We start from the raw sequence: 12,522 nt of genomic DNA on the forward strand, positions 1-12,522 counted from the left end.
CTTCTATTTTCAAAGCTCTGGCTGTAATGGCTGTCTTGTTCCATGAATAGAGGCCTCAAAAAGGATGACTCTGTATAGGGCTGTTAGGGTGAACATATTACTGCCACACCGGTGGTCACGAGTCATGAGGGCAGTCAAATTCCACATGACCGTTTAGTCATGGTAATTAGCCTACTCCAAGAGCTGATGCTGCTGATTGTCATTAGTAGCCTACCAAACTTGCTAACTGCCTGGTACTCAGCACTCCATTGTCCCTCTAATCACTCTGACATCAATGCAAATTGAATCGAAAATGTAATCAAACATTTCATGTGAGCTCATGTTGCTCAACATTTCTGTAGGCTATGCAATTGTGTGAGAAAAGAGATTTGATGGCCTCTATTAAAAAGAGGAGGATCCCATCCCATTTTCCACCATAATTTGCAAATAAATTCATTAAAAATCCAACAATGTGATTTTCTGGATTTCTTTTCTAATTTTGTCTGTCATAGTTGAAGTGTACCTATGATGAAAATTACAGGCCTCTCTCATCTTTTTAAGTGGGAGAACTTGCACAATTGGTGGCTGACTAAATACTTTTTTGCCCCACTGTACATATGAGATGAGTAATGTAGGGTATGTAAACATTATATTAAGTAGCATTGTTTAAAGTGGCTAGCGATATATTTTACGTCAAGTTCCATCAATTCCCATTATTAAAGTGGCTAGAGTTGAGTCGGTGTGTTGGCAGCAGCCACTCAATGTTAGTGGTGGCTGTTTAACAGTCTGATGGCCTTGAAATAGATAGAAGCTGTTTTTCAGTCTCGGTCCCTGCTTTGATGCACCTGTACAGACCTCGCCTTCTGGATGATAGCGGGGTGAACAGGCAGTGGCTCGGGTGGTTGTTGTCCTTGATGATCTTTATGGCCTTCCTGGGTGGTGTAGGTGTCCTGGAGGGCAGGTAGTTTGCCCCCGGTGATGCGTTGTGCAGACCTCGCTACCCTCTGGAGAGCCTTACGGTTGTGGGCGGAGCAGTTGCCGTACCCGGCGGTGATACAGCCCGGCAGGATGCTCTCGCTTGTGCATCTGTAGAAGTTTGGGTGCTTTTGGTGACAAGCCGTATTTCTTCAGCCTCCTGAGGTTGAAGAGGCACTGCTGCGCCTTCTTCACAACGCTGTCTGTGTGGGTGGACCAATTCAGTTTGTCTGTGATGTGTACGCCGAGGAATTTAAAACTTACTACCCTCTCCACTACTGTCCCATCCATGTTGATAGGGGGGTGCTCCCTCTGCTGTTTCCTGAAGTCCACAATCATCTCCTTTGTTTTGTTGACATTTAGTGTGAGGTTATTTTCCTGACACCACACTCCGAGGGCCCTCACCTCCTCCCTGTAGGCCGTCTCGTCGTTGTTGGTAATCAAGCCTACCACTGTAGTGTCGTCCCTAAACTTGATGATTGAGTTGGAGGCGTGCATGGCCAGTCGTGGGTGAACAGGGAGTACAGGAGAGGGCTCAGAACGCACCCTTGTGGGGCCCCAGTGTTGAGGATCAGCGGGGTGGAGATGTTACCTACCCTCACCACCTGGGGGCGGCCCGTCAGGAAATCCAGTACCCAGTTTCACAGGGCGGGGTCGAGACCCAGGGTCTCGAGCTTGATGACGAGTTTGGAGGGTACTATGGTGTTAAATGCTGAGCTGTAGTCGATGAACAGCATTCTCACATAGGTACAGCATTCTCACATTCCTCTTGTCCAGATGGGTTAGGGCAGTGTGCAGCGTGGTTGAGATTGCATCGTCTGTGGAACTGTTTGGGCGGTATTGGAGTGGGTCTAGGGTGTCAGGTAGGGTGGAGGTGATATGGTCCTTGACTAGTCTCTCAAAGCACTTCATGATGACGGAAGTGAGTGGTACGGGGCGGTAGTCGTTTAGCTCAGTTACCTTAGCTTTCTTGGGAACAGGAACAATGGTGGCCCTCTTGAAGCATGTGGGAACAGCAGACTGGGATAAGGATTGATTGAATATGTCCGTAAACACACCAGCCAGCTGGTCTGCGCATGCTCTGAGGACGCGGCTTGGGATGCAGTCTGGGCCTGGAGCCTTGCGAGGGTTAACACTTTTAAATGTTTTACTCACGTCAGATTGTGTTTTACTCACAATCTTATTTTTTAGAAGAAGATGATTTTTAGCCCTAATAATCCATTATTGCACCATATTAGACTCTGGAAACTCTTAATTGATCACATATTCGTTCTATTCCAGGGCACAGCGGAGGAACTTAATCGATTCCACTCCTCCATTAATACAACAGTGAACATTTGAAATTCACTGCTTGTGAAATACGTCTTCTTGACATTTTAAGTTAGAGGGATGGTTAGTACGGATCTATACAGGAAGCCGATTGACAGAAATTCCCTATTACGCGGAGACAGCTTCCACCCTACACCCCTAAAAAATAAACTCCCCATTAGCCAATGCAGTCGCATACGTAGGATTTGTAGTACACGGTGTGACTATGTCAAACAAACCGACCATCTGGATGAGCGTTTCAGACAGCGGGGTTACCCAGAGGAACGTTATAAAAATATGACCCAGGATGACAGCCTCACGTCCAAACCTCCCCGCTCTCCTGACCAACGCATTTAATGCATCCTTCAGTACTCCCCACTTGGTAAACAGTTCAACCACATTATTAAAAAACATTGGCACATCTTGAGCACTGATCCACAACTGGAAAAGACGTTTAAAGAACCCCCGCGGGTAGGTCTTCAGACGTGCCCCCAACATCAGTCAAATGGTGGTGAGGTCTGATCTTCCACCAGTGCCACGCAGTACCTTTCTAGACAGTGTGCCGGACAGTAACTATAGACGTGGCGGATGCACCAAATGTAACTTCACGAAGAAATGCACAATGTTCAGTCACCCTATTACGTGCAAGGCCATTAAGATTAAGGGCATCATTACATGTTCCACAAAACATGTGATATACCTGATCAAATGTGTTTGTGGTCTATGTAGGAAAAAACACAACGAGCTCTGAAAACAAGGATAGCAGAACACAGGAGTAATATCAGGGCCCTTGACCAGAAAAACTCTGTGGCTGCTCATTTCATGGAGGCTCGTCACAACGTCAACTCTTTGAGTCACATTGGTATGGAACATGTTAAGACTCCTAGGAGGGGCGGAGATACTGATCATCTATGACTGAGAAGAGGATTGTATTGGCTTCACCTTGTGTGTCTCCTAGAGGTCTGAACCAAGAGTTTGGTATCAGACCATTTCTTACCTGAATATGTTCCTTTACTTTGATTTGTCTTGCCTTCCAGGTTACTCACTTGGTCTTATTTTAAAATGTATATTATTTTGTGGAACCATTACATGTACTCATTTAATTATTAGAGATACACATGTGTTTTGCATCTACCATGCGTCATGTCCACTGGTCATGTGATGTGAAATGTGTATATTTTGGGATGTGAACACTGTGTGTTTGACCTGCTGGAGATTCGTTTCAGATTAAAGTGGTGAATTGGGAGCTTTAAAGGTGTGCAGGCCTTCTTGTTCTATACTAGAATCCTTTATTAGCCCAGCACCTATGTTTTTAAGGTTGTATTAGCCTACCACTTGTGAATTATCTATTATCACTTCTCAAATCAAATTTTATTGGTCACAAACACATATTTTAGCAGATGTTATTGCGGGTGTAGTGAAATCACTTGTAAAAGATGCCCAGCTTGTGTGCAGTAAGGCAAGAAACAGCACATGCCTTTTTTTGTGCAACTTTTTCAAATCATAGTTGCACACCTCATGTAGCCCAGCCCATAGGCCTATATGTTTTGTTAAGGTTTTTATCACAGCTAAAGTGGCCAAATAACGCCTTAAAATGAAGCACATTCATCCCCTTTACAACGGGTGTAGAGCCTAACTGGCAAACATACGCAGCAGCGCGTGACCTTCAAGTTGTAGGCTATGTGAGGAAGCCAGGAGATGCTAAATGTGTTTGTTAATTAACGGTCAATCACTGTGAGACCGGCAATTATTTGCTTCCCAATCAACTTTGGACAAAATCTCATGACCACAACAGCCCTAACTATGTCTGATCCTTTCCTTCTCCCTTTCATTTTTGTCTTTCTCCCTCCCTCTTTTCCTCTCTCTCCCTTCCTGTCCGCTTTCCAATCCACTTGAGGAGATTAGGTGGGGCGTGCCAGTGGAGATAGCAGTGGTTAAGACTTAACACTTAATGCTCTGCTGTTCACACACTGAGCCTGAGCAGCTAAACACCGTGTCATGCTGTTTACCTTGGCTTCTCATGTTCTGACATGTTATTAGCAGAATACTGTCTTTGTGTACACAGGAAATACATTATTCGAGTAATATTTAGATTAGAGGCAGTGTGAAAGGAGAGAAACAGACACCAAAAGCATTAGTCCTTCACACTGGCCTCAGTGGTAGACTGTGATCTAGCGGGTTGGAAGGAGAGGGGAGGTAAAGGCCAGAACAGGACACATAGCCCCAGAGAGAGGTACCTGGCCTGGGCATGCCACACTGCTCTGAGCCCCTGGGCTGGAGGTAGAAATGTTCTGAGTGACTGAGCTAACCTAGAGCTAGTCTAGTCATCATGACTAACTTTTAAACATTTGAACTCTTAGCTCTGTATTTTGACTCTAAATACCTCTCGCTCTTGCTGGCTCAGTTTCCTTATTTTCTTCCAGCCAAGAACAGGAGTGAGACTAGGTGTGCTTCCCAAATTACACCGCATTCCCTATGTAGTGCACTACTTTTGACCAGGGCTCAAAGGGAATTGTGTTCCATGTGGGACATGCACAGTTCTTTAATCCTGTTTCATGGAGGGATGAATTCAGCACGGTAATTGGTCGACACCAGTGGTAGTGGACTTCCAGACGTCAGCTCAATTATGTCATTATAAAACTTCAATGTTACTGTGTTGAAAAGCCAATAGCCCAAATCCTGTCACGTTTCCCTCCATTACTTTCCTCTCTAAGACAATGCAGAGAACACCCATGATCCTGTTTGAATAGGTTCAAATGCATCACACATATTGGCTTACTATAGAAAACCTGTTACTGTTATCTCTTTTTACGTGCTTGGTTACACAACTTTTTCTCATGCCCACAGTAATGTTACATAAGCCATGGAGTTTAGGCTAACTAGTGCGGCTTGTTGAGGTAAGGGGACAGGTCACAGCGCAGTCAGACTGAAATATAGCCCAAGGCTTAGTGGACAGTGGGTTGGCAGAGTACTGACTCTAGGTCTGTTATAAAACCTGTTTTACATCTCCCATCTTGTCAATCAATCAATTAGGCCTCATTTATTTAATTTATTTGACATCAGCAGTTGTCACAATCTGCCCAGCCTAGACCCCACAGAGCAAGAAAAGCAGAAGTGAAAGCACCAGGAAGAACTCCCTAGAAGGAAGAAACCTAGGTAGGAACCAGTCCCAAAGGGGTGGTTCATCCTTTTTGGGCTGTACCGATTATTCCTATGGGGTTAGGTGTTGCTCACCGCTCGTCTAGGGGAAACTTCCTACTACTTAGTGTCCTCCTTGGTCCAATGAGCAGGTTTGTTTACTTCCTGTTGTCTTTTCTAGAGAAGGCCACGGATGGCGGCCTGCAGGCTGAGGACTGGACCCTCAACATGGAGATCTGTGACATCATCAATGAGACGGAGGAAGGGTGAGCAACAGACTACACCAGTACACTTTCACCTGACTGACTGAAAGAAGGACTGACTGACTGACTGAAAGAAGGACTGACTGACTGACTGAAAGAAGGACTGACTGACTAACTGAAAGAAGGACTGACTGACTAACTGAAAGAAGGACTGACTGACTGACTGAAAGAAGGACTGACTGACTGACTGAAAGAAGGACTGACTGACTGACTGAAAGAAGGACTGACTGACTGACTGACTGGACTGACTGACTGACTGAAAGAAGGACTGACTGACTGACTGAAAGAAGGACTGACTGACTGACTGAAAGAAGGACTGACTGACTGACTGACTGAAGACGGACTGAGAAGACTGACTGACTGACTGACTGAAAGAAGGACTGACTGGACTGAAAGAAGGACTGACTGACTGACTGAAAGAAGGACTGACTGACTGACTGACTGACTGACTGACTGAAAGAAGGACTGACTGACTGACTGACTGGCTGAAAGAAGGACTGACTGACTGACTGGCTGAAAGAAGGACTGACTGACTGACTGACTGACTGGACTGACTGGCTGAAAGAGGACTGACTGACTGACTGACTGGCTGACTGACTGGCTGAAAGAAGGACTGACTGACTGACTGAAAGAAGGACTGACTGACTGGCTGAAAGAAGGACTGACTGACTGACTGAAAGAAGGACTGACTGAAAGAAGGACTGACTGACTGAAAGAGGACTGACTGACTGACTGGCTGAAAGAAGGACTGACTGGCTGAAAGAAGGACTGACTGACAGACTGACTGACTGGCTGAAAGAAGGACTGACTGACTGACTGGCTGAAAGAAGGACTGACTGACTGACTGACTGGCTGAAAGAAGGACTGAAAGACTGACTGACTGACTGGCTGAAAAAGAAGGACTGACGGACTGACTGACTGACTGGCTGAAAGAAGGACTGACTGACAGACTGACTGACTGGCTGAAAGAAGGACTGACTGACTGACTGGCTGAAAGAAGGACTGACTGACTGACTGGCTGAAAGAAGGACTGACTGACTGACTGACTGACTGGCTGAAAGAAGGACTGACTGACTGGCTGAAAGAAGGACTGACTGAAGGACTGACTGACTGACTGGCTGAAAGAAGGACTGACTGACTGACTGGCTGAAAGAAGGACTGACTGACTGACTGGCTGAAAGAAGGACTGACTGACTGGCTGAAAGAAGGACTGACTGACTGACTGGCTGAAAGAAGGACTGACTGACTGACTGGCTGAGGACTGACTGACTGGCTGAAAGAAGGACTGACTGACTGACTGGCTGAAAGAAGGACTGACTGACTGACTGACTGGCTGAAAGAAGGACTGACTGACTGAAAGAAGGACTGACTGGCTGAAAGAAGGACTGACTGACTGACTGACTGGCTGAAAGAAGGACTGACTGACTGACTGACTGGCTGAAAGAAGGACTGACTGACTGACTGACTGGCTGAAAGAAGGACTGGACTGACTGGCTGAAGAAGGACTGACTGACTGCTGAAAGAAGGACTGAACTGAGAAGGACTGGACTGACTGAAGGACTGACTGAAAGACGGACTGACTGACTGAAAGACTGACTGACTGACTGAAAAAGACTGACTGACTGACTGACTGAAAGACTGACTGACTGACTGACTGAAAGGACTGACTGACTGACTGACTGAAAGAAGGACTGACTGACTGACTGAAAGAAGGACTGACTGACTGACTGAAAGACGGACGGACTGACTGACTGAAAGAAGGACTGACTGACTGACTGACTGAAAGAAGGACTGACTGACTGACTGAAAGAAGGACTGACTGACTGACTGAAAGAAGGACTGACTGACTGACTGAAAGAAGGACTGACTGACTGACTGAAGGACTGACTGACTGACTGACTGAAAGAAGGACTGACTGACTGACTGACTGAAAGAAGGACTGACTGACTGACTGACTGAAAGAAGGACTGACTGACTGACTGAAGAAGGAAAGAGACGGACGGACTGACTGACTGAAAGACTGACTGACTGACTGACGGAAAGAAGGGACTGACTGACTGACTGAAGACGGACTGACGGACTGACTGACTGACTGAAAGACTGACTGACTGACTGACTGAAAGACTGACTGACTGACTGAAAGAAGGACTGAAAGACGGACTGACTGACTGACTGAAAGAAGGACTGACTGAAAGACTGACTGACTAACTGAAAGAAGGACTGAAAGACTGACTGACTGACTGAAAGAAGGACTGACTGACTGACTGAAAGAAGGACTGACTGACTGACTGAAAGAAGGACTGACTGAAAGACTGACTGACTAACTGAAAGAAGGACTGAAAGACGGACTGACTGACTGACTGACTGAAAGACGGAAGGACTGACTGACTGGCTGAAAGACGGCCTGACTGACTGACTAAAAGGCTGACTGGCTGACTGACTGAAAGACTGATTGGCTGACTGACTGAAAGACTGATTGGCTAACTGACTGAAAAGGACTGACTGAGACTGACTGACTGACTGACTGAAAAGACGGACTGACTGACTGACTGACTGAAAAGAGGACTGACTGACTGACTGAAAGACGGACTGACTGACTGGCTGAAAGAAGACTGACTGACTGACTGAAAGAAGGACTGACTGACTGAAAGAAGGACTGAAAGACTGACTGACTGAAGAAGGACGGACTGACTGACTGAAAAGGACTGACTGACTGAAAGAGGACTGACTGACTGAAAGAAGGACTGACTGACTGACTGACTGACTGAAGGAAAGACTGACTGACTGACTGAAAGAAGGACTGACTGACTGACTGACTGAAAGAAGGACTGACTGACTGAAAGAAGGACTGACTGACTGACTGACTGACTGAAAGAAGGACTGACTGACTGAAAAGACTGAACTGACTGAAAGGACTGACTGACTGAAAGACTGACTGACTGAACTGAAAGAAGGAGACTGGAAAGACTTTCTGAAAGACTGTCCTTGACTGAAAGACTTTCAGTCAGACTGACTGAGTCTGACTGACCGACTTTTAGCCCGTGACTGAAACTGACTGACTGAAAGAAGGACTGACTGACTGACAGAAAGTCGGAGGACTGACTGAAAGAGACGGACAGACAGACTGAAAGAAAGAAGGACTTTCAGACTGTCAGACTGACTGAAAGACTGATTGGCTGACTGACTGAAAGAAGACTGGATTGACTAACTGACTGAAAGACGGACTGACTGACTGAAAGACGGACGGACTGACTGGCTGAAAGACGGACGGACTGACTGGACTGAAAGACGGACTGACTGACGGACTGACTGAAAGACGGCGGACTGGCTGACTGACTGACTGAAAAAGGCTGACTGAAAGACTGACTGACTGAAAAGACGGACGGACGGACTGACTGACGGGACTGACTGAAGAAGGACTGACTGACTGACTGACTGACTGAAAGACTGACTGACTGACTGAAAGACGACTTTCTGAAAGACGGACTGACTGACTGACTGAAAGAGGACTGACTGACTGACTGAAAGACTGAAAGAGTCCTGACTGACCTGACTGACTGACTGAAAAGACGGACGGAAAGACTGACTGAAAGACGGACGAAAGACTGACTGACTGAAAAAGACGGACTGACTGACTGAAAGACGGACGGACGGACTGACTGACTGAAAGACGGACGGACTGACTGACTGAAAGACGGACTGGACTGACTGAAAGACGGACGGACGGACTGACTGACTGAAAGACGGGACTGACGGACTGACTGAAAGACGGACGGACTGACTGACTGAAAGACGGACGGACTGGACTGACTGAAAGACGGACTGAAAGACGGACGGACGGACTGACTGAAAGACGGACGGACTGACTGACTGAAAGAGACGGACTGACTGAAAGACGGACGGACGGACTGACGGAAAGACGGACGGACGGACTGACGGAAAGACTGACTGGAAAGACGGACGGACTGACTGAAAGAAGACGGACGAAACTGACTGAAAGACGGACTGACTGACTGAAAGACGGGACGGACGGACTGAAAGACGGACGGACGGACTGACTGAAAGACGGACGGACGGACGGACTGAAAGACGGACGAAAGACGGACGGACTGAAAGACGGACGGACGGACTGACTGAAAGACGGACGGACGGACTGACTGAAAGACGGACGGACGGACGGACTGAAAGACGGACGGACGGACTGACTGGAAAGACGGACGGACGGACTGCTGAAAGACGGACGGACGGACTGACTGACTGAAAGACGGACGGACGGACGGACTGAAAAGACGGACGGAAAGACGGACGACTGACTGAAAAGACGGACGGACTGACTGAAAGACGGACGGACGGACTGACTGAAAGACGGACGGACGGACTGACTGAAAGACGGACGGACGGACTGACTGAAAGACGGACGGACGGACTGACTGAAAGACGGACGGACGGACGGACTGAAAGACGGACGGACGGACTGACTGAAAGACGGACGGACGGACTGACTGAAAGACGGACGGACGGACTGAAAGACGGACGGACTGACTGACGGACTGACGGACGGACTGACTGAAAGACGGACGGACTGACTGAAAGACGGACGGACTGACTGACTGAAAGACGGACGGACGGACTGACTGAAAGACGGACGGACTGACTGAAAGACGGACGGACGGACTGAAAACGGACGGACGGACGGACTGACTGAAAGACGGACGGGAAAGACGGACGGACGGACTGACTGAAAGACGGACGGACGGACTGGAAAGACGGACGGAAGAAGACGGACGGACGGACTGAAGAAAGACGGACGGACGGACGGACGGACTGAAAGACGGACGGACGGACGGACGGACTGAAAGACGGACGGACGGACGGACTGAAAGAAAGACGGACGGACTGACTGAAAGACGGACGGACGGACTGACTGAAAGACGGACGGACGGACTGAAAGACGGGACGGACGGACTGAAAGAAGAGACGGACGGACGGACTGACTGAAAAGACGGACGGACGGACTGACTGAAAGACGGACGGACGGACTGAAAGATGGACTGGACTGACTGACGGACGGACGGACGGACGGACGGACGGACTGAAAGACGGACGGACTGACTGAAGAAAGACGGACTGACTGACTGACTGAAAGACGGACTGAGACTGAAAGACGGACGGACTGACTGACTGAAAAAGACGGACTGACTGACTGAAGAGAAAGACGGACTGACTGACTGAAAGACGGACGGACTGACTGACTGAAAAGACGGACTGGACTGACTGAAAAGACGGACTGACTGACTGACTGAAAGACGGACTGAAAGACTGACTGAAAGACGGACGGACGGACGGACGGACTGGAAAGACGGACGGACTGACGAAAGACGGAAAGACGGACGGACTGAAAGACTGAAAGACGGACGGGACGGACGGACTGAAAGACGGACGGACTGACTGAAAGACGGACGGACTGACTGAAAAGACGGACGGACTGGAAAGACGGACTGAAAGACGGACGGACTGACTGAACTGAAAACGGACGGACGGACTGGACTGACTGACGGACTGGACTGACTGAAAGACGGACGGACTGACTGACTGGAAAGACGGACGGACGGACTGACTGAAAGACGGACGGACGGACTGACTGAAAGACGGACGGACTGAAAGACGGACTGAAAGACGGACGGACGGACTGAAAGACGGACTGAAAGACGGACGGACTGAAAGACGGACGGACGGACTGACTGAAAAGACGGACGGGACTGAAAGACTGAAAACGGACGGACGGACTGACTGACTGAAAACGGACGGACGACTGACGGACTGACTGAAAACGGACGGACGGACTGAAAGACGGACGGACTGACTGAAAGACGGACGGACTGACTGACTGAAAGACGGACGGACTGACTGAAAGACGGACTGACGGACTGACTGAAAGACGGACGGACGGACGGACTGACTGAAAGACGGACGGACGGACTGACTGAAAGACGGACGGACTGAAAGACGGACGGACGGACGGACTGAAAGACGGACGGACGGACTGAAAGACGGACGGACGGACTGAAAGACGGACGGACGGACTGAAAGACGGACGGACGGACTGAAAGACGGACGGACGGACTGAAAGACGGACGGACGGACTGACTGAAAGACGGACGGACTGACTGAAAGACGGACGGACGGACTGGAAAGACGGACGGACTGACTGAAAGACGGACGGACGGACTGACTGAAAGACGGACGGACGGACGGACTGAAAAAGACGGACGGACGGACGGACGGAAAGAAGACGGACTGAAAGACGGACGGACGGACTGAAAGACTGAAAGACGGACGGACTGACTGACTGAAAAAGACGGACGGACGGAGACTGAAAGACGGACGGACGGACTGACGGAAAAGACGGACGGACGGACTGAAAGACGGAGACGGACGGACGGACGGACTGAAAGACTGAAAGACGGACGGACGGACTGAAAGACGGACGGACGGACTGGAAAGACTGACTGAAGACGGACGGACGGAAAGACTGACGGACTGACGGAACTGAAAGACGGACGGACGGACTGACTGAAAGACTGACTGAAAGACGGACGGACTGGACTGAAAGACGGACTGACTGGACGGACGGACTGACTGAAAGACTGACGGAAAGACTGACTGACTGACTGAAAGACGGACGGACTGACTGAAACTGAAAGACGGACTGGAAAGACGGACGGACTGAAACTGACTGAAAGACGGACGGACTGACTGACTGAAAGAAGACGGACGGACTGGACGGACGGACGGACGGACGGACTGAAAAAACGGACGGACGGACGGAGAAAGACGAAAGACGGACGGACGGACTGAA

General features: G+C 48.9%; 1 protein-coding gene across 4 annotated transcripts in view; it reads left to right on the forward strand.

The window, feature by feature from the left end:
• The window catches only part of LOC112226329 (TOM1-like protein 2), a 51,921-nt gene that overhangs the window by 7,893 nt on the left and 31,506 nt on the right, over positions 1–12,522 (forward strand). For all 4 annotated transcript variants that reach the window (XM_042317742.1, XM_042317743.1, XM_042317741.1 and 1 more), the window contains exon 2: positions 5,582–5,666. In XM_042317742.1, coding sequence (XP_042173676.1) covers positions 5,629–5,666 — 38 coding nt within the window. In that variant the 5' untranslated portion in view covers positions 5,582–5,628. The remainder of the gene's footprint in view (positions 1–5,581; positions 5,667–12,522) is intronic.

Source organism: Oncorhynchus tshawytscha, unplaced genomic scaffold, assembly GCF_018296145.1.
Source record: "Oncorhynchus tshawytscha isolate Ot180627B unplaced genomic scaffold, Otsh_v2.0 Un_contig_7015_pilon_pilon, whole genome shotgun sequence".
Taxonomy (NCBI): domain Eukaryota; kingdom Metazoa; phylum Chordata; class Actinopteri; order Salmoniformes; family Salmonidae; genus Oncorhynchus; species Oncorhynchus tshawytscha.